The sequence below is a fragment of the Pipistrellus kuhlii genome, unplaced genomic scaffold, assembly GCF_014108245.1.
Source record: "Pipistrellus kuhlii isolate mPipKuh1 unplaced genomic scaffold, mPipKuh1.p scaffold_m20_p_4, whole genome shotgun sequence".
Lineage (NCBI taxonomy): Eukaryota > Metazoa > Chordata > Mammalia > Chiroptera > Vespertilionidae > Pipistrellus > Pipistrellus kuhlii.
Genome location: NW_023425540.1, coordinates 58,488,259 through 58,510,213, shown reverse-complemented (window position 1 = coordinate 58,510,213; position 21,955 = coordinate 58,488,259). Strand labels below are relative to the sequence as shown.

The 21,955-nt window shown below is 40.5% G+C and overlaps 1 protein-coding gene across 9 annotated transcripts in view; it reads left to right on the top strand.

Annotated features, from left to right (window-relative positions):
* Positions 1–21,955, top strand: part of EPB41L4A (erythrocyte membrane protein band 4.1 like 4A) — a 193,320-nt gene that overhangs the window by 122,851 nt on the left and 48,514 nt on the right. For all 9 annotated transcript variants that reach the window (XM_036409732.2, XM_045571841.1, XM_036409731.1 and 6 more), the window contains 3 exons: positions 9,074–9,165; positions 10,725–10,802; positions 15,357–15,478. In XM_036409732.2, the coding sequence (XP_036265625.1) occupies positions 9,074–9,165; positions 10,725–10,802; positions 15,357–15,478 (292 nt within the window). The remainder of the gene's footprint in view (positions 1–9,073; positions 9,166–10,724; positions 10,803–15,356; positions 15,479–21,955) is intronic.

Here is a 21,955-nt window from a genome sequence, read left to right as displayed (position 1 = left end):
AAACATTGATGTGAAAGAGTCACATTGGTTGGTTGCCTCCCACACATGTCCAAACCAGGGCCAGGGATGGAGCCTGATCCAAGGTACGTGCCCTTGACCTGAATTGAACAGAGGCAGAGAAGCCCGCTGATCAAGGGGAGATGATGAGAGGAAAGTCAACACAAGGATGGAGAGAAGAGTGCAGATTTGGGAGGCCTTTGGGAGGAAAAGTTGTTTCTGATTAGTAGCAGATTGAATGCTTTTGTGAAAAATACTTTTGGATCATCAACAGGGAGAAAGTGCAGTCCCCAGCAGCAGGCCCAGAAGTTGGCTTGTACTACACATATTTGTTGAATAAATGAAAAAAAAGAAAAAAGAAATGCTACTCAGGTTACTTTTATGTATAATGCATCATGAAACTAACCTCAGCTAAACTTACCCAGTGTGACAGGATGTAGAACCAAAAGGTTCCTGGCAGCTCTGGCCGGGAGTAATTAGACCCGCTTGGCCGAGCTCTCGGCCTCTGAGAGGAGCGAGGGGAAGTGAGGATGGCCAGGAGCTGTCACTGCGCGTCAACAAGTCCAAGACGCCTCACTTATGTAAGCTAGAGTTCCTTCCACATTTTAAGTGAAACTATAGATTTTTTTAAAGGTTTTTTTATTTGAAAACAATTCCAAATTTACAAAAATCTGCAAAATATTACAAAAACATGGCCACCTGTTGTTACATTCACTTATTGCTAGCATTTTATTTTACTTTTTTTTGTGTGTGATCTACACACACACACACACACACACACACACACACACACACACACAGACTTTTTCTGAATGATTTGAGAATAAGTTTCAGCCTTAGCCGGTTTGGCTCAGTGGATAGAGCATCAGCCTTCAGAGTGCAGGGCCCTGGGTTTGATGCCAGTCAGGGCACATGCCCGGGTTGCCTGGGTTGTGGGCTCGATTCCCCGTACGGGGTGTGCAGGAGGTAGCCGATCAATTATTCTCACTCGTCATTGGTGTTTCTTTCTCTCTCTTCCTCTCTGAAATCAAACAAGAATAAGTTTCACATGTTATTTGTCTCTAAATACTTATGTATGTATTTCCTAAAAACAGGGATCAGCCCGGCTGGTGTGGCTTAATGGTCGAGCATCAACCTATGCACCAGGAGGTCTTGGTTAGATTCCCAGTCAGGGCACATGCCCGGATTGCAGGCTCCAACCCTAATAGGGTATGTGTAGGAGGTAGCCAATCAATGATTCTCTCTCATCATTGATGTTTCTCTCTCTCTCTCCCTCTCCCCCTCTTTGAAATCAGTAAAAGTATATTTTAAAACATTAAAAAAGGGAATAGAGATGGTCACTAAAATAACCATAGTACATTTATCAACTTAAAAAAGATTATGTTGCTATAATGCTCCTATCATCTACTTTCCCTTTCCAATGACCTAGTAATGTCCTTAATAGCGTTTTCCCCTTCCAGGATAGAACCTAATTAGCCTCCTTAAATAGGAAACACTTCTCCCACACTGCTCCCACTTATTTATTTAATTAAAATTTATTTCAATTGTAGCTTATACTCAGTATTATTTTGTATTAATTACAGGTATTCAGCATAGTGATAAATCTAGAACATTTTTGTTCTTTATGATACTGACATTTTTGAAGAATACTGTTTTATCTCATTTAATATTCACCTGTTGTTTCCTGTTATTAGACTGTTCCTGTGTTCTCAGCTGGAAAGCTGCACGGGTGAGGTTTGTTCCTCTCAGGGTACAACTAGAGGTGCATGATGACCATCTGTCTTCTGTTGGTTAAATGTGACCACCCAGTCATGGTGTTGCCCGATTTTCAACTGTATAATTACTGTTTTGTTTTCTCCTTTCCAACTTAATAAGTAATTTGTGGGGAGATACTTTAATTCAATGCAGATACCCTGCTCCCCTTCAAAATGTCCCAACAGCTCTAGCATTCATGGAGGCTTCTTGCCTGATCAGATTGCTGATTGTGATGCTTGCAAAATGCTAATTTTTCTCGCTCTCCCACTCCCTCCATATTTATCGGTCAGCCCTTGGCATTCTACTGTAAACAAGAGTCACACTTATTTACTTATCAATTAGTTATTGGCATGGACTTATTAATTTCTGGGTGTTTTTTGTTTTTTTCCCCGGTGGTTTACAATGTATTACAGTACCCAATGATTGAATGAGTGCAAGCCCTTTGAATCTGGCTTTTGTGCTCTTGACCTGCCCCTGTTATTTTTTTTTGTCACTTTTTTCACTGTGGAACAACATGGTATTTCAGGTGCCTCTTGTACGTACCTCACATCCACCTTCTGATTAATCACTTCTCCAGAGAGTCCTGGTTCCTTTTAGCTCAAGATCTGGGTGTTAGATGTGTTCCTTGCTACTGGGGTAACTTTGTTTCTTGGTCCTTTCAGTGGACAAAGGTAGGGAGTGTATGTATGCATATACACATACATACGGATGTAAATACATACATACATATGTGCTCATATGAACGTGCTTGTACACAGAGGGAGGGAGAGGGAGAGGGAGAAACATTGATGAGAAAGAGAAACATCAACATTGACTTGTTGCTTCATGCACACCCTCTGCTGGAAATCAAACTCCAAACCCAGCCACATGCCCGGACTGGGACTCAAACTGGTGACCTCTTGGTGCATGGGTTGATGCTCAACTACTGAGCACACCAGCCAGGCCTGGAAGGAATTTTTAAATTGTGCTATATTTATTTTATTTTATTTTTTAGAATATCAGTAGATCTTACTAGCTATGCCTCATTTCAACAAGCTTAAGTAACATTTGTTATTTAAAAACTTAAGTCTAGGAATAAACAATTATCGTTAAAAATTAAATCTGCAATAGAAAAATGTTGACATTTTAGTAAATGCTAAAGTTTCTCTAAAGAGCAGATGAGGAAAAGATAAATTCAAAACAGTAATAACAAAAGCAAACCATCTGGAATTTTGAGTTGGTATCTGAATTTTTTTCAAATAGGAAGCAGAATGAGGTCAACATAATAGTTTTCAAAGTTTACTGAAACATGATATAAATATTTTCTAATGATTTGGCTCATATATATATATTTTTAATTTATAGAAAGAGAAAGAAAAAGAAGTAGCACAATTTAATATATCCTTTTCAACTCTATAGTTTATGTTTTTATGAACTCAGAGTTATATACAATTATTTATCAAGCAATAAACTTACTCCTATGTAAAAGAAGTAAAAATGTTTTTCACGTTTAGGTATATATTTTGGAATATAACCCAAACAGCTGACAAAAGAGTACTGGAATATTTTTTGCCATTTTTGTTCTTTTATCGTAAATTATAACATATATGCAGGAATGGAAATTAATTTTATTCTCTGAGTGCTTTGCTGAAATGCACAATTATTTTTAATTCAAACCAGATTGCATGCATTTCAGAAAGAATTAAAAAAAACAACAACTGCTGTGTGTGTGTGTGTAAAGGTGCTTGTGTGGCATAATATTTTTTTAAACCAAAATACCTAAAAAAACACTTCCTTGAAAAAAAAGTTCTTTGTTCATATAAATCAGGGAAATGCCAACTACCTTACCTGCTCTTGGAGATTCATAGAATACATTAGCATGTTAAGGATCTGAATAGGATGAAATACTGCCATTTGTGATAACATGGATGGATCTTGAGAGCATCCTGTTAAGTGAAATAAGTCAGATGGAAAATGACAAGAACCATATGATTTCATTCAGATGTGGGATATAAAACAGAAAGCAACAAGTGAACAAACAAAACAAACTCATAGACTCAGAAACAGAATGGTGGTTACCAAAGGGGAAGGAGGTGGAGGGAAAAGAAAGAGGGTAAAGGGGGTTGAATTTATCGTGATGGAGGAAGACTAGACTTTGGGTGATGAGCACATAACGCAGTATACAGATACATGATGTATTATAAAACTGTAGAGTTGAAACTTATATAATGTTACTCACCAGTGTCACCCAATAAATTAAAAAAAAAATGAACTGAATATTTAACCCATTGTTTTCCAAACTTACTTGACTGTAACGTTCTCCTTCCTTCCTTCTTTCCTCCCTTCCTCCCTTCTTTCCTCCCTTCCTCCCTTCTTTCCTCCCTTCCTCCCTTCTTTCCCTCCCTTCCTCCCTTCTTCCTCCCTCCCTTCTTCCTCCCTTCCTCCCTCCCTCCCTCCCTCCCTCCCTCCCTCCCTCCTCCTTCCTCCTTCCTTCCTTCCTTCCTTCCTTCCTTCCTTCTTTCGCCAATATTACAAGATACTAATGTTGTAAGAAACACTCGTTAGGGAGCACAATGTAAAGGAAAAAGTTGAGTAAGATATTATTTTACTCAGTGCTTTAAAATTCCCTTCTAACATCTCATTCCAAATAATAACAAGATTGGTACTTTTTATTTTTGTTGCAGGGCTTACTCTGAATTCTTGCTCTGGGTTGGGATGCCTAGAAGAGAGAGCAGTGGGAACTATTGTGTTCTCTCATGCACAAATAATTCAATTTTTTAATGCGGCTATTCAACTTCACCATTTTTAAAGATACAATTTCTCAAAACACTTAAAATTTCGTGGTAACTTTTTGGTGTCTACTTTCAGTTAAAGAATAAAATAATCATTTCACTTCCACCGTTGCCTTCCTTTGCTTTATTAGTAGTCATTTCAGTCATTTGCCATCAGCCCTCTGATGGTTTTGTTTTTTCCCTCCAGTCCCTAAAATAAATTAACAATTGTCAAGTACATATAAATCTTGTGGATCTTGAATATTTAAAAAAAAGAATCTGGCCCTAGTTGGTTTGGCTCAGTAGATAGAGCATCATCAGCCTGCAGACTGAAAGGTCCCAGATTTGATTCTGGTCAAGGGCTTGAACCCCAGTAGGGGGCATGTAGGAGGCAGCTGATCAATGATTCTCAGCTGATGATCAATGATATGCATAGGTCAGATACCGAGGAGTAAACTATGTTAGTGCTGCTAATAACAGTAAGATGCAGATGCTACATACATACTATCAAGGCCATACTGTCTCTTCCTCTCCCTTCCTCTCTGAAATTAATAAAAATAAATTTAAAAAAAATAAAAAAAGAAAGAATCTGCCGTGGCCTGTTTTGTTTAATGGTTAGAGCATCAGCCCGAAGAACAAAGGGTCGAGGGTTCAATACCTGGTCAAGAGCACCCACCTGAGTTGTAGGCTTGATCTCCAACCGGGTCAGGGCATGTGAGAAAGGCAACCGATTGATGTTTTGTAATCTCTCTCTCATTTTGTAATCTCCTCTCTCTCTCTCTCTCTCTCTCTCTCTCTCTCTCTCTCTCTCTCTCTCTCTCCTTCCTTCCTTCCCCCTCCTTGCACTCTCTCTAAATTAAAAAAAAAAAAAAAATCAGCCGAAACCGGTTTGGCTCAATGGATAGAGCGTCAGCTTGGGGACTGAAGGGTCCCGGGTTCGATTCCGGTCGAGGGCATGTACCTTGGTTGCGGGCATACCCCCAGTGGGGGGTGTGTAGGAGGCAGCTGATCGATGACTCTCTCGCATCGATGTTTCTAACTCTCTATCTCTCTCCCTTCCTCGCTATTCAAAATCAATAAATAATATTTAAAAAAAAATAAAAAATAAAAAAATAAAAAAAAATCAATGGAAAAAATATCCTCATGTGAAGATTAACAGCAAAAAGAATCCCACAATACTTGAGCCTAGTAATCCTCACATTTCTCCTTAGCCTCTTGCCTCTAGGATTCACTGATGCAGCCCCTTTGCTGTGGGCCTTGAAAGTATGTATGTAACAACTGCATCTTACTCTTGTTAGCAGCACTAATGTAGTTTACTCCTAGGTATCTGACATATGCACTGCACCTGAGGTTACTTCTAGTGACCTTGGAGGTAGGCAAATATATAGCAATTTGAGAATTATTGAGGATTGAGGATTGTTTATCTCCATAATTCTAAAAGGCTGGGGGAGGCAGACTGTCCAGTTGTGCTGCTTCCTAAGAACAGAAGAGCTGGCTGGAGTGTGGGCTGTGCGTGGCAAGGAGGGTTGGGGTAGGGAGAGGCCGCGGAGCTTGGTCCTGCCCCGGGAGTGCAGGTGGCTGTGCAGCTTGCAGTGTGAGCCCCTCCACAACCCTATCAGTAATCTCAATGCACTTAGCAGAAGCCAGGCTTAAGTACTGTAGATTTATTTTTTTCAAGATTGCAAAGAGAAACATAGCCAGCAAAGATGAGAAAAGAGACTGAGAAGAACAGAGATAATTAGGTTGGAACTCATTGATGGAATGCAGGTCCTGAATTCTTAACACATGACAGAATTGGGGGTTTGAGCCAAGTTTACCTAGAGATCCATAGCACGGTGAAGCCCCACATGATATCTGAGTCACAGGTGATTTAAGCTTGGGCAGTTCATACAATAAAAAGAAAAGTAGATTTCAGACCATAGTTTTGCTTCTGGTGTAAAGTGACAAAAGCTATGAAGGTGTTTGACTGATTTTGTCAAAAACAACCATTGCAAGCTTGGGTATAAAGTATTTTAGCAGTCGGTTGGAATGAACTAGTTAAGCAGCTCATCATCTTTGTATGAATGAATGGGGAGGTGCTAGTTGTCTCTGGGAAAGGTTTGTAGGTGGGGGAGCAGTAGGAAGAAAGGGATGTTTGCAATGTTCCATAAGTTAGGTTCATACCAGCAGTTGCTGTAAGTGGCAAAAATACACAGGATTTATTCAGCCTGGCTCTCTTTTTTGTTATTTACCACCCTTGTAGTATTTGGATTACAATGGGATAAAGGGCAGGCAGGTGTGAAAGCCCTATGTAAGTGGAGGATGAGTTTATACTTGTCATTTGTACATGGCAGCAGCAATTAGGAGGCCTGTGGGAGGCTCTTTTGTGCCTTTCGCATATTTGTACCGAAGAAAACTTGAGAAAATCCAATTCTGGCTGGATCTTTAATACCTTTTATCCTTTCATGAAGTAATGGTAGTTTTAAAAACACATTAAAAATTAGCTATCCTATGACCAGGTGTCTATTTGAAAAGCAGGGGAATACAAACGTTTCTGTGAAGAATGAAGTGAAAATCAGTCCATGAAAAATGTGAGGAGATTTGCTTTGTTTTTAAGATGGAATGCTCTTTGGTTTCTCCTTCACTTTTGGAAATCTGGATTAGATGTAATTAACTTTTTGGACATTTGATACAGGTACATAAGCACCTCCTCGTTTGTGGCTGCCCTTGCAGACAGGGTACAGTGCTGTGTCACACAGCAGTCACTCCCACCACCACTTCTTGCCGCTGGTGGTGCTCAGTCAGTCCTGCCAGTTATTGAAAGGCCCTGGGACAAGGGGGTGCAGATACTGAGGAGGTGGGATGGGGGTGGGGGGGCGCATTTGTCCTGTACTCGCCTTATCTGAATCATGTAATCTGGTAACAGTGCAATTATTTTTTAAAATACACGCCTTGTACATTGTATTTTTGGATAATCCAGTGACCTCAAAAACACCCACCTGTTATATAAGAAAGTCTTAATAGTCGTTGCCTCTTGGGAGGGGAATTGGGGCCAGTGATAGGAGAGAGATTTTGTTATCATTGTGTATCTGCTTTGGGAACCTTTGGCATTCATACCATGAGTATTTATATTCTATATTTTAAAAAAGAAAAGGAAAAGGATAAAAAAAAAAAAAAAGGCCCTCTAAGAAACCCATCTCCTGGCAGGATGCTTGGCTTCCCACCCCGCCCTCCTCAGATCTTCTGTGATTTCCTCTGAAAACCCTTTCCCATCCTTCCCCCCAGTTTCTTTTACCTTTGAGAAAAACGCTTTCTGAATTCATTGACTCTTCTGCCTTGTCTCTAATTTTGTGCTCCCTACCCTTTTTATGAATGTCACTGAAGATTTCTTACCGTGAAATGCAGTAACTTCCTCTGAAACCCTGTTTGACCTTTCTGGGTCATGGACTTGCTCTCTTCTCCCAGCCTCCCTGGCCATTGCCTCCTGGTCCATTTTGACCTCTCTCATCTCTGCTGTGACTCCACCTTTATTCACTCTGTACCGTTGTTCTGAGCAGGGTTTTTTTTTTTTTTTTTTAAACGCTTTGGTGCAATCATCTATGTCAGCAGATGCGGCCTTACTCCTCAGCTCTATGCCTGTATGTTCACTGGCCCGCGAGGCATGTTTAGTTCTCAATTCCATGGGCACCTCAAAATCAAAATAGCCTGAACTTCTTGTCCATTCCATCATCACCCAGATTCCCATTTTCCCCACTTGCTGTATTTTAGTACTTAGAGCATCCAAGCCAGAAACCTGGGAATTGTCCTAAATTGTCCCTCCATCTCACAAGGATTTGGAGTTCCAGGTTGTCTTGCTGTAACATGCAAATATTAGCTCTGGTTTTTGTTGTTTTTTTTTTTATCACACCCTTTCACTTTTTCAAATAAACTCTAAGTTGAGCCTCATTCCAGATGGACTTGGGAGAAATGTTATGCATATGAATGTTCTGTCCTTATTAAAAGTAGTGGGGGCCATTTTAATTATTTCTCCACATTGAGGATTTTGTTTGAATCCATTCCAGGGGCATTTCTGCATTTGAGACATGAGCTTGGTTTTTATTTAAAACTAAGTTGGCAATTATATAACTTCACAGAGTTTATGGTTTATTATTTTGCTACTTATGTTGCTGTATTTTGCTTGATTTCCTATTCAGTCATTAAAAAAAATAAATACAGTTAAGAATGGACTTGTGAGCATCTTTTTTATTGGGAGTTGATTTGCCTAGGGTCAGTGTTTTTCCTGTTTTTGGTGCCCATTTGGGATCGACAAGTTTATGGTACTTCAGTGCCATCACCCCGATTATCCATGGTCATGGGTGATATATTCGTAGAACTAGGTGATGGCACTAAGGTTTACATGGACTTATATTTTGTAATTTTAATTAATTGAGATTTAAAGCAACCCTCCAAAAATAGTTACAGAGAGATAATCATTCTTTGTTTTTTGTGTTAACAATAATTTGACTGTTGACTTGAATTTTTGTTACCTGTGGCTGTCACTTGAAGAATGTATGGTCAGTGATTCACGGTCTCTCTCTTTGTTTCTCTCTCAGTGCAATGAAACTTCATTCTTTTTTGAAGCTCGGAGTAAAACTGCTTGCAAGCATCTTTGGAAGTGTAGTGTAGAACATCATACATTTTTTAGGTATGTTAATGTGGAAGTTTTGTTGATTCTCTAATGAAAATTGCATTTGTTTTTATAACAAGAATTCTGTTCTATCTACAAGCAAGCATCTTTGGAAGTGTAGTGTAGAACATCATACATTTTTTAGGTATGTTAATGTGGAAGTTTTGTTGATTCTCTAATGAAAATTGCATTTGTTTTTATAACAAGAATTCTGTTCTATCTACAAGTAGAAATTTAATTTATTCAGTTACCTAATTCTCTTGATCACATTAATAGAAATATATATATATATAGATAGATAGATAGATAGATAGATATAGATATAGATATAGATATATATACAGACATGCATACACACATACATGCACACATAGTTATCTTCTTTGCTCACATTATAAGAAAAAGCCAAGGACAATTTTTGTTTGTTTGTTTGTGTAAAAAGTACAGCTTTGGTATTCATGGAAAGTAAGTGTTCTGCTATGGACATACTAAATTTGAAATGCCTGTTAGTCATCTAAATGGAGACGTTGGAAGTATAAAGCTTACTGGAAAGACCTAGGTTGGCCATGAAGATTTAGTATTTTAAGCAAAGCTGACTGGATGAGGTCACCTCTGAGAAAAGTGAAGAGACAGAAGCAGGAAGCCAAGGACTGGGCTGTGGGACCCTGCCAGCATTGAGAGGCCTGGAAGAGCCAGCCATGGGTTATGAGAAGGAGTAACCTGGAAAGTGTGTAAGGAAATGGAAGATGAGGGAGGAAAATGTCATGTTGAATAGGGATGGAGCTGGCTACTCTGTTGCATGCTGTGCTCCTGGAAGATTTAGTAGGGATGGAGAATTGACTGTTGGACTTTGGGATACTTTTCGTTATTTCACATCTTTATGGTGTAAAGATAACACTAAATTTAATCAGGTAATACATTCAGTTATATTTGTTTTTAAATTTAAAACTGGATTTATTCTTCCCCTTATTCCTATTTGATTTGCATGGAACTATTTCCCCAAATAGCATGATATTGGAGGCATATTCTTACAAAATGACCAGTGTCCTTCATTGAGCTTGTATTATGGCAGGGATGTTTCCTAGAAAGCATGAGACATTACCTCTCGGTCAGGGGGCTAGGTCGAACAGCTCCCCATGGAGGTGTCTGTTGAAAGTACCCTGGAGTGGGAAGTGCTGGACTATAGTACAAGGGAGACTGAACCACTCCTCAGATACGATTAATTAACTGCTGTGAGGACCTTGACTTGGGTAAATCAACCTAGTGACAAAGTTCCCAAGATCATTTAAGCAGAAAAAGTAATTTGATTCACAACTAAAGCGTCTGAGGGCAATGATGTCTTCCGAAAGTATGAGTATTTCAACATTATATAAATATATAAATTCCTAGAGTGTGTTTGTGTTTCAACAGTTAGCTTGTAATAACTGATGATTATTTCTTGCAAATGTGTAGAACAAATAAGATATTTTGACTAGCTGTTAAAGTGCTGCATGATTATATTTTCTATGTAGCTTTTGCTCAACTGTTGCAAAAGTATTTCTGAGTCTTAATTTAATTTTATTTTAAAAATTCATTAGAATGCCGGAGAATGAATCAAATTCATTGTCAAGAAAACTCAGCAAGTTTGGATCCATGAGTTATAAGCACCGGTATAGGTAAATGTCATTTTTTTTTCTTGGGGTGTGTGTATGTAAATACATAAATATTTAATTCAGCTGTTCACATACATGCACGTTAAATTTTTTTTAAATTTTTGTACAGTGCCAATGAAATTTATTAGCATAATAGTTCATTAAAACTTTTTTGACAAAAATTATTTTCCAGGCTTAATTATATTTAACTAGAGGCCCGGAGCATGAAATTCATGCATGGCAGGGGGTGGGGGTGGGGAGAGGGAGTGTTCCTCAGTCCAGCCTACACACTCTCCAATCTGGGACCCTTTGAGGGATGTCCGACTGCCCTTTCACAATCCAGGACTGCTGGTTCCCAACTGCTCACCTGCCTCTGCCTGATTACCCCCTAACTGCTTCTGCCTGCCAGCCTGATCACCTCCTAACCACTCCCCTGCCAGCCTGATCGACACCTAACTGCTCCCTGGCAGGCCCGATTGCTCCTAACTGCCCTCCCCTGCAGGCCTGGTCCACCCCCACAACTGCCCTCCCCTGCAGGCCTGATCCACCCCCACAACTGCTCTCCCCTGCAGGCCTGATCCCCCCAATTGCCCTCTCCTGCTGTCCTGGTCCTCTCAACTGCCCTCCCCTGCTGGCCTGGTCTCCCCCAACTGCCCTCCTCTGCTATCCAAGTTATCCCTAACTGCCTTCCCTGGTGGCCTGATCTTCCACAACTGTTCTCCCCTGCAGGCCTGTTACCCCCCCAACTATCCTCTACTGCAGGCCTGTTCCCCTTCCCCCTAACTGCCCTCCCTTTCTGGCCTGGCTTCCCCCAACTGCCCTCCACTTCAGGCCTGGTTCCCCCCAACTGCCTTCTAATGCAGGCCCAGTTGATGACGACCTATAAAACCTAAGTAATTAAGTTATAAATGTTCTTGGTACTTGGTATTCACTGATAACTAAAAATAGAACCTTTTGCTTATCAAGGTTCTTTCTCAGACAGTGATACAATTATCAGGAATTTAAGGGAAGAGTACCTACTTATGTTGAGGTGAACAGCCAATAGTCACCATTTGGGCTGTTTTTCCATTTGGAGCATAAAACATGTCAAGGGTTATAGAGAAAATGTGTAACTCTATCTCTGTGTTCCTATTATTAAAATTGCAATTATGTTGCTTAATATATGCTGTAGTTAGTTTCCACAAATTTACTACTAATACCTGATTTCTCAAATTTATTGAAATGCAAATGTTGTGGCTACTGGGAATTATTATTATTGGATTTTGCATATTAAATATCATTTCTTCCAAGAAAGTAATTAAAGGTAACCTTTGCAGAATTGGAAGCTCTGCTAAATCTGTTCTAATTTGGTGGCTGGTCTTAACTGCCTAGTCAGTTTTAATGAAACCCAAATCTCCATCTCTGTCTGCAGGAAGCACTGTTACACCATCCCTGGAAGAAATGTGTTTCATCCCACTGCCCAGAGCCGGTCATGGGCAGGGATGGGTCTTGGACTGCTGGGTAGTCGCCAGCATGTGAATTGTTAATTGTCAAAGGAGGCAAAATCCCAGCCTTTAACAAACATATGCCTGCTTCTCTTTTGAGATGTTCTGTAGACCTCGTGGAATGAAAGCAGTGCTCTGGAAGCACAGCCCCTTCCTTTATCCGGCAGGCATGAGGGATAGAAAAGCATAGCAAGTGCTGCAGGGTGCGAATGCAGGTGTGTCTGCATTTATGTGCATAATTATGTGTAGACATTTACAGTGATACGTCTGTAGGTGTATGTGGTGTAGGAAGACAGAGTTCTAGTCTTGATCCCTTTCCTGCATCTCGTGGTTGCTGAATGTCAATGAGATTTCAATTTATTTTATTTTATTTTATTTTTTTTAGAAAAATGAGTCATTACTTAGCAAGGGGGAAATATTACACATTTTTAGTGATGTGTGACAGTCAATCAAAATTCCAGATTTTGTGGGGAAATCTGAGCTGAAATCAAACGATCTGATTCTTTTGTTTCATTATCAGAGACCAATAATCTGAAACAGAACTTGATCGAATCTTTGATTAAAATATTTTGTTACACACTTTTATTTCTTTCTCTGGGCCCCTTAGAAATTAACTTTGCCTTTTACCTGTTGTTAAGTTAGTAGGGGACTCCTTGTTTATTTTTGTTTTGTTTTTTTACAGAGAGGAAGGGAGAGAGATAGAGAGCTAGAAATGTCAATGAGAAAGAAACATCGACCAGCTGCCTCTTGCACACTCCCTACGGGGGATGTGCCCGCAACCAACGTACATGCCCCTGACCAGAATCAAACCTGGGACCTTTCAGTCTGCAGACCGATGCTCTACCACTGAGCCAAACAGGTTTTGGCTCCTTGTTTTGATGAATAAGTTGTGTAGAATTTATGTATATTCCAAGAATGAGAATTGGGCCTGAGAAACACCCCTGGGGACCCAGATGACCTTCTTATAGGACTTAAATCTCATGAACTTTCCTCGTTTCTTTTTTCTTTTTTTTCTTTTCTTACTTTCTTTTTTTTTTTTTTTTTTTTTTTTTGTATGTATTTATTGATTTTAAAGAAAGAGAAAGAGAGAAGGAAAGCAGGTGAAAGAGAGATACATTAATTGGTTTTCCTCCAGCACATATCCCAACCTGGGATTAAACCCACAACCTGGGCATGTTCCCTGACTGGGACTCTAATCGGCAACCTTTTGTTGCATGGGATGATGCTCAACCAACTGAGCCACACCAGCCAGGGCTACACATTTCTTAAAGCCTGAAAGAGAACAAATACTCACGAGAGCCTTCTTTGTGTCGGGTGCTTGCACAGGTGTCACTTTATTTAATCCCATAAAATAAATATGGGACGAGCTCAGTGACCTGGCAAAGGAGGTATCTCTTCATTTATACAGATGAGAAATTTGAGTCTCAAACCCCAAAATAAACTAACTGAACCTAAAGGCCTTTACCAGTAAGTGGCAAAGCTAGGATTTGAACCCAGGTGTCTCTGTTCTTGTTCTCTTTCCTCTACCCCTTCCTTAGGGGCTGCAGGGCCTCTCAGCATAGAATGGGAGTGTGCATGCCAGAGTGTGAGGAGGAAGGGAGTAGGTGATCATGGGAATAAATCTCTGCCACCATTTATCAAATACTGTCTGCTACAAGGAAATAGTAAGAATTCTGCACAATATTTCCGCTAGGAAATAGGAAGAACAATTTGACATATATTATCAATGTTGAAAATAAAGCTCTGGGAGATTTAAAAAATAACCTGTTAAGACCATTCAGTTGAGACAGAGCTATGCTTGCAATTGCAGAACAATGGCTTAATGTTCTCCCACTGCCCGGCTGTGCCATGCTGACCAGCTGGAGGTCAGGGAACTTGTTCTAGTCCTGGGTCCTATAGAGCCGGTGGCAGATCCGTGTGTGGTTCTGGACCATAGTTTTATTAACCTGCCACAATTTGCTTCCCTCTCTACCCCAGTTCTCATGAAGTATTGGACTCTGGCATCTTCATTCATGGTAGCTCTTATCAAGTTGTGTCCCCAATTAGCCTGATGATAAGCTTCTTGTTGTGGTTGTTTTAAGCATTAAAAAAAAAAATCTAATAAAGGTAGATGCGTTAGTGGGGAGGGAAAACTTTCACAGAAGTATGTAGGAGGTAAATTTTGCTTTATAAGTTTCATTTGGGAGATATTTGTTCTGTAAATGTACGACAAGTAGGATTTGGGGCCATTAAAAGGCTTTCTGGACCTTCTTGAGATGAATTAAACTAGATAAATAGAAATGCATTTTTCCTTGTCCCTAATGATATTTTCCTTGTACCTAAGTGAAATTTTCACTTAACATATTTAGATGAAAGCCAGGGTCATTCATTGGCTCAAATTCAGCAGCCGTGGGATGAATTTTTAGTAGGATGAATGATCACTGAAATCCAGCGAATGATTTTACACATTTCCCAGAGATTAATCGATCCCCAGAGAAAGCTCAACCTCCTGAATCCTCACAGAAACTTCAGGAAAGCAGCCCTGTGCGTGGGGTTTCAGGCTGTTTTAAATCTTCCTGGGCACCTGATCTAGTGCAGGCGAGGCGAGCATAATAAAAGGTTGATTGTGCCATGGCAGGGTGAAGAGTAAACCACACAGTGGTCCTGAGGGGGTGCTGTACAACTTGCCATGTGAGTCTAACATAGGGTGATGCTGATGCATATAGAGTCATTGCCCTTATGTAATTCAGCCCAACGTTTAGTTGTACAATTGGAAGGCAATCAAAATTCTCTATTGCTAGCCCATCATTTTGTTAAATCTAAACCTTAGTCCTCCTTTAATTACCCCCCCCCCCCCCCGTTTCCTGTTTCTTCTCCCGAAAAATATTTCTTCCATCTAACTTACATGTTTCCCATTGGAATTTAATACTACTTCCTTGGTTAATATTGCAGTGTGACTCAGTTGGGAACACATGTATGTTTACAGCTCCTGTGAGTGTGTTTTCTTCTTTCCAGATATTCTGGAAATACTTTGCAGATATTCTGAATGAGCCATTGTTTAATTTTGTGACTATGTGGTTTTACTTGTATTAATCAAAAATGTTGCATTTTCAAGTGGCAGGACAGCATTGCAGATGAGTCGAGATCTTTCTATTCAACTTCCCCGGCCAGACCAGAATGTGGCAAGAAGCCGAAGCAAGACTTATCCTAAGAGAATAGCACAGACACAGCCAGCTGGTAAGTCATTGATGTAAACATGCATTTCCTTTTAGGCTGATGGTGTAAGATATGCTCTGGTGGTGACTAGAGCCCAATAGTTCTTTTATTGTTAATACTGGAATTTTTAATTTGACCCTGAAAATATCTTAGCAGTTAGAAATTATTAATAAGTACACAAGTAGTCAACTTGAGTCACCTTAGCCTGCCTAATGTAACTATACTTTCTTTTCGAAGAGATTAAAGTCTCAACTGAGTAATTTTCTGAGATTGGCAAAGTTTTAGAAAAAGAAAGCTTTTTTATATACATATGCAATTTATACAGAATTTGGTAGATTTGTTGTTATTGTTTTTTATTGTGAAAAATAATGTACATATAGAAAAATGTATAAAATATACATATATATGCACATACACACACAAAAATTAACATAGCCTTCAAGCCATAAAGTCCCTCCTATTTGTCTGTTCACATCTTTATCATCCCCTTTCTTTCCCAAACAGTAAAAAAAAAAAAAAATCTGACTTTGTGATAATTATTTCCTTACTGTTTGTTAGAATTTTACTACTTATGTAGGTTTCTATGAGCAAACTGACTTATTTTGTCTATTTTTAACATGAGGTGAATGAATCACGGTCTCTGTTTTTTTTTGTTTTTTTTTTGTCTTGCTTCTTTCTATAAATGTTATGTGTGGTATATACTAAATGTATTCATTTTTTGTGCTGTGACTATTCTTTTTATGACAATTTTGTTTATCCATTTTACTATTGATGGACATTTGGATTACTAATATTATTATTTTTTTTAATATATATTTTATTGATTTTTTACAGAGAGGAAGGAAGAGGGATAGATAGTTAGAAACATCAATGAGAGAGAATCATTGATCAGCTGCCTCCTGCACACCCCCTACTGGGAATGTACCCGCAACCCAGGTACATGCCCTTGACCGGAATCAAACCTGGGACCTTTCAGTCCCCAGGCTGATGCTCTATCCACTGAGCCAAACCGGTTAGGGCATATTATTTGCTTTTAATATATAGACTATTTTAATGAAACCACCTAATCAATCAGCTTTAATCCATGTTTGGTGTTCAGAGCTCATAGCCTTTTACCGACTTTGGTTGTGGCTTGTTTATAGATCACCCTTGTCTGACACTCTCCTCAGACTTTGCACATATATTTTCTCACTTGGGCCTCTCAATAACCCTGTGAGGTAGGGCAAGACCCACAGTATGTGCCCATTTTGCAGAGCAGGGAGACATGGCTCAGCCGCTAGGTAGAGGTGGGGCTGGGATGAAAATCCAGGTCTCCTGCATCATTTTGCTGTATAGCATTGTGTGAAGTGAATGACATCTTTTTAAATGTTTTTATTGATTTCAGACAGGAAGGGAGAGGGAGAGAGAGAGATAGAAACGTCAATGATAAGAGAGAATCGTTGATTAGCTACCTCCTGCATGCCCCCTACTGGACATTGAGCCTGCAACCCACAACCCAGGCATGTGCCCTGTTTGGGAATCGAACAGTGACCTCCTCGTTCATAGGTTGATGCTCAACTCCTGAGGAACACTGGTTGGGCAAGTCAATGGAATTTTTACTAACAGTAATTAACCTCTGAAAATTGCATGGCAATTAATATAGCATATGATTTCCATTGTTTCATTTAACTCTCATGCCAGGGATATGAAGAAAGTGTTTGAATTTTCTCCACTGCTGTTGGTTGTAAGAAGGTCACATGACTCCTTGTTTCTAAAGCCAAATTAAATCTGATTGTAGGCCCCTTCCTTGCATTAGGTTGGGAGGAAATGAAATTCTTTCTGATGGGTCTACAGTGGCAAAAATTAGACATGATTTAATTTTACAACAGATTACTTTGCCACATAAGTATTATCATTATCCCCATTTGGGTGATGAGCAAACTGCAATTTAAAAAGGTAATTTGGCCAAGATTACTTAATAAGTACATAGCTTAGGACAAAAATTATAACCTTAATATTTAATGTCTTTATCTTCATCTTTTGTATTTACTTTTGTTTATGAGCAGCTTTAAATCCCATTTAGATCAAGACCAGTGTGGTATAATCAGTAAGCAAACTTTAAAATCTTGTGCTATTTCTGAAATGCCATGCCTCATAAAATTATTCCGAGACCCATGGAGAATATAAAAAAACCATTCTCTGCTTTAAATCAACATTTCATTTCTGTTAAGATGCAGGAAGCATCACACATGCTTTTTTATAAACCTGTGCAGGTTGCTTCTTCTCTTCTCGTATGTTCTTATAGAAATATCTGCCATTGTAACCCACCCTTCTTTCCTTCCTCCCTTCCTTCCCCTCCCTCCCTCCTTTCCTTTCTACTTTCCTTTCTTGCTTTCTTGCTTGCTCTTTTTGGAAGCCCAAATTCTAGAAGCTGATTAATTTAGGGACAAGGGGTTTGGGTTTTCTCATGGCTTATGCAAATCCAGTGAAATGCAATTTTCGCAGAGCAGCCTGGGACTGTATTGAGCCCTCACATCTACCTTCCACCTCAAGTCCCACCTCCATGTGTCCTATTAACCACACTCCCTCTTTTGTAGGGAATAAGGATGTGGCTGCTGAAACCGGTTTGGCTCAGTGGATAGAGCGTCAGCCTGTGGACTGAAAGGTCCCGGCTTCGATTCCCGTCAAGGACACGCACCTTGGTTGTGGGCACATCCCCAGTGGGGACTGTGCAAGAGGCAGCTGATTGATGTTTCTAACTCTTTCTCTCTCTCCCTCTCTGTAAAAAAAATCAATAAAATATATTTTAAAAAAAGAAGAAGAAGAAGAAGAAGAAGAAAAAAAAGAAAGAAAGAAAGAAAGAATGTGGCTAACGCATGGCCCAGGTCCTCTAGGACAGCCTCTCAGCCTCAGGTGGATCTTTTAAAACCGGAACACATGTATGCTTTGATTATTATAAAAATACATTCTCACTTTGGAAAATTTGGGAAACTTGGAACCTTCCCATCTATAAAAGAAAAAAAATGTTATATTCAATTCCATTCTCCTAGTACAAACACTATATTGTATAGCCTCTAGTCATTTGTATATCTTTTCTGCAAAAATTATATAGTAATATTTTACAACTTTCTTTTCTTATCTAATATACTATGGATATGTTCTAATAAGTTTTTTAATGTTCTTATACAGCCCCATTTTAAGAGCTGTATATTTCTCCTGCATAGATGTATAATGGACTTGACATAATTTATTCAGCCAATCTTTAGTTCTTGGATATTGAGGCTATTTCAAATTTAGGAGACTATAAATGTAACTAAAGTGAATGTTCTTATAGTAATACCTTTAAGCATCTATGCTAGTTTATTATATATTGGAGGCCTGGTGCATGAAATTTGTGCACAGGTGTAGTCCCTATGCCTGGCCGGCGATCAACGCACGAGTGTGTGGGATGGAAGGGCAGGTCCCAGATGACCTCTGGGCCTGGGGTAGCACCTGGACTGTGGGCTCCTGTGCACCCCTCTCTGCCTGAGTCACGGTGCACGAGTCCCCCTGCGGAGATGTGGTGAGCACAGCCAGACGCCACGGCTGGGGTGCAGCATGGGCCTCTGGGCTGCCAGTGGCACCACAGGAAAGCCAGCAGGCAGTGCACTCTTTCCTGGCCAGCCTGCAGACTGGCTCCTGCAGGAACCCACGGGGAGCCCCACCGGCCCCTGCGGTCCCAGCGGCTGTGGCCTGGTTCACCCTGAAGAGGCCACGAGGGTGCGGAGCAGGCTCCTTACACAGTGGTGTATTGTCATCTTTAAAAGAGGATTAAATAATGCTGTGTTTAAAAACTAAGACTTTTCTGTGCATACATTTCACTTCAAATTGAATTACTTCCAGCCTAACTTTGCAGGCCTGTGTTCCGCAAAACCGTGATGTGTTTTGGGGACCCAGAGAGAGCCTTCCCTTGACAGTGTGTGATTGTCTGGGTGTGGATGGATCACTTAGCAGATGTCAGTGATGCAGTGTTGTGGTTGCTGTCATGTGTATATGAAAGATGTTGTGAAGGATGGATTGTAGTTCTGTCTCTTTAAATGTCACATTTTCTCTTTCCTCTAATTCACATGTACTCTGCTTTGAGCCTCATTTGAATCCTGCTGGCAGAGACCCAATCTCAGCCATCTCTTACTCCTCAGGTCATGGTTGGGTTCTAAGTTGGAGCAGAATATCTGAAGGGGGCCTTCTTGTCTTCAACTATGTCAGTCACTACTGTGCTCCTTGTCCCAGCCCCACCCGGCCCCATGAGGGTGGGCAGCTCTGTGTGAAGCTGGGATACTGTGGTGGGGGAGGAGGGCGAGAGGAGAGAAGAAAAGGGTTCTTTGGTGAGCCTCCTCAGCTTAGGCTTGCCAACCAGTGGTTGTTGGTGCCAACTCAGTGCTCACAGGAATCCCCAATTTGGGAGGTGCAGTGGAGAAAGAAACTGAAAACAGCTCCATTATGAAACAGCACGGCTATGGAATAGCTCAGTAGTGTTATAGCTCACTTATGAAACAGCTTGGCTGTAAAACAGCACATCTCTGAGGTGGCTCTCAGCCTGTCTGCCCCGCTCTGCCCGGGCCCAGTAAAATACCTTCGTCAGGTGTTTCAGCTCCAGCCTGGGAAATGCAGTCTCTAGTCTTCAGTGAAAAGGGAAAGTGCCTTTTCCAAGCCGGAGGGAACTTGACTTATATAGAGAAATCTCTGGTCCCTGACTGGTTTGTACTCATGCAAATGAGGATTCCAAATCCGCTAAAAATGTCGGATGGGTCAGAATGGAGCCACTCTGATGGATCAGTGATGGTACTGATAGGGATGGAGCTGTGCAGCTCTGTTGGACGGGGCGGGGGTCAGTAGGTGGGGGAGCTCAGTCCTAATGGTTGAAACACAGTTCCAGGAACTCCTTGACAAGGGCTGACTCAGACGGCAGGAACACAGTACAGATAGCAGTTCAGCGCAGGCTTCTCCCTGAAGTGCGGTTCGCGTGAGAGACCCACGTGTAGAAAAGGCTGCTGGGCTCTGTTTTAAAAATCTGAGCCCTGCTGGGACCGGTTTGGCTCAGTGGATGGAGCGTTGGCCTGCGGACTGAAAGGTCCCGGGTTCGATTCTGGTCAAGGGCATGTACCTTGATTGCGGGCACATCCCCAGTGGGGGGTGTGCAAGAGGCAGCTAATCGATGATTCTTTCTCATTGATGTTTCTAACTCTCTATCCCTCTCCCTTCCTCTCTGTGAAAAATCAATAAAATATATTTTAAAAAATAAAAATAAAATAAAAAAATAAAAAAATAAAAATCTGAGCCCCGTTAACCACCTGAAGCCCTTCTTAGTCGGTATCTTCTTTCTCAGGGTCCACACCTATTAACCAGAAATAGCTGTTGTGTGACCAAAGAGCAATTGTCTCAGTGAAGGTGAGATTGGAAAGGGAATTTGACTTAAGACAAAATAAAACAGAAGAACCTATAAAGTTGTAGGTCTAGTTATTCAATCATTAGCTATTTATATTGGAATATTACCTAAAGCAAATGAATGATGTTTAGGATTAAGCCTGTCTACAGACACCCTGCTCCCAGTCCCCCTGTAAGACTTTCCTGTGGAAGGAAGGAGCGGGGTGAGGGGGTGAAATGCTGTGAGGAATTGGCCTGCGGGTCATTAGGTCACTGTCCCCCTCCCCTCAGGCCTCTGTTCCCTTCCCCACCCTGTAGGCAGCCCCTCCTTCCCTGTCCATTCATCCTTTCATACTGTGTGAGCTTGAGAGCAGCCCCTATTCCTGGGACTCATTCATGGGTAGCCGAGCAGGAAATAAATAATAGCTTTCTCCTTTTTAGTTTTGACAATTAAAAAAATAGAGAGCAGGTTTCAAGACATAGAAAAAGTTTCTTTATTAGATTGTACTGTATTTGGTGAACAAGGGGTTATGGTTTAAATAGAAGATAGATTTCTTTTAGCTGTAGTAAGTCTAGCTGTTAATTTGCATAGATTGCATTCTGCTGTTTTTCTCTCTAAAATAAAATTTTATAACTACAGCTTCAGGAGTTATTGGCATACATTCTCACCTCTCATTTAACATTTAAGTATAATAAAAAGCCAGTTGTGCTAGAAAGGAGACTTTTGCATTTTATTCGTTTATATCATTAATTTCTAGTGCTTGACTTGTAACTCTAGAGGACGTTCTTTCTTCTGAAGTGAAAGAAACTCAGTCAGACTTGATGACTGCTCTCCTCAACCTGCCCGCTCAGTTCTCTGCAAATTAAAAAACCCTTTGTTTCAACTCTCAATCAGGAATGCCCTGCTATTGTGTTTAGAATCCGCCAAGCTTAGACCTTGGCACCACGATGAGGAAGTACATTCCAGAACCCAGAGCCCTGCACCCAGCCTAGGAGTTCAGTACCAGGGCAGGCGGCCAGAGAATTCTTGCAAATCTAAATGGCTTCTTTAAAAAAAAAAAAAAAAAAAAAAAAAAAAAAAAAAAAAAGCCGAGACCGGTTTGGCTCAATGGATAG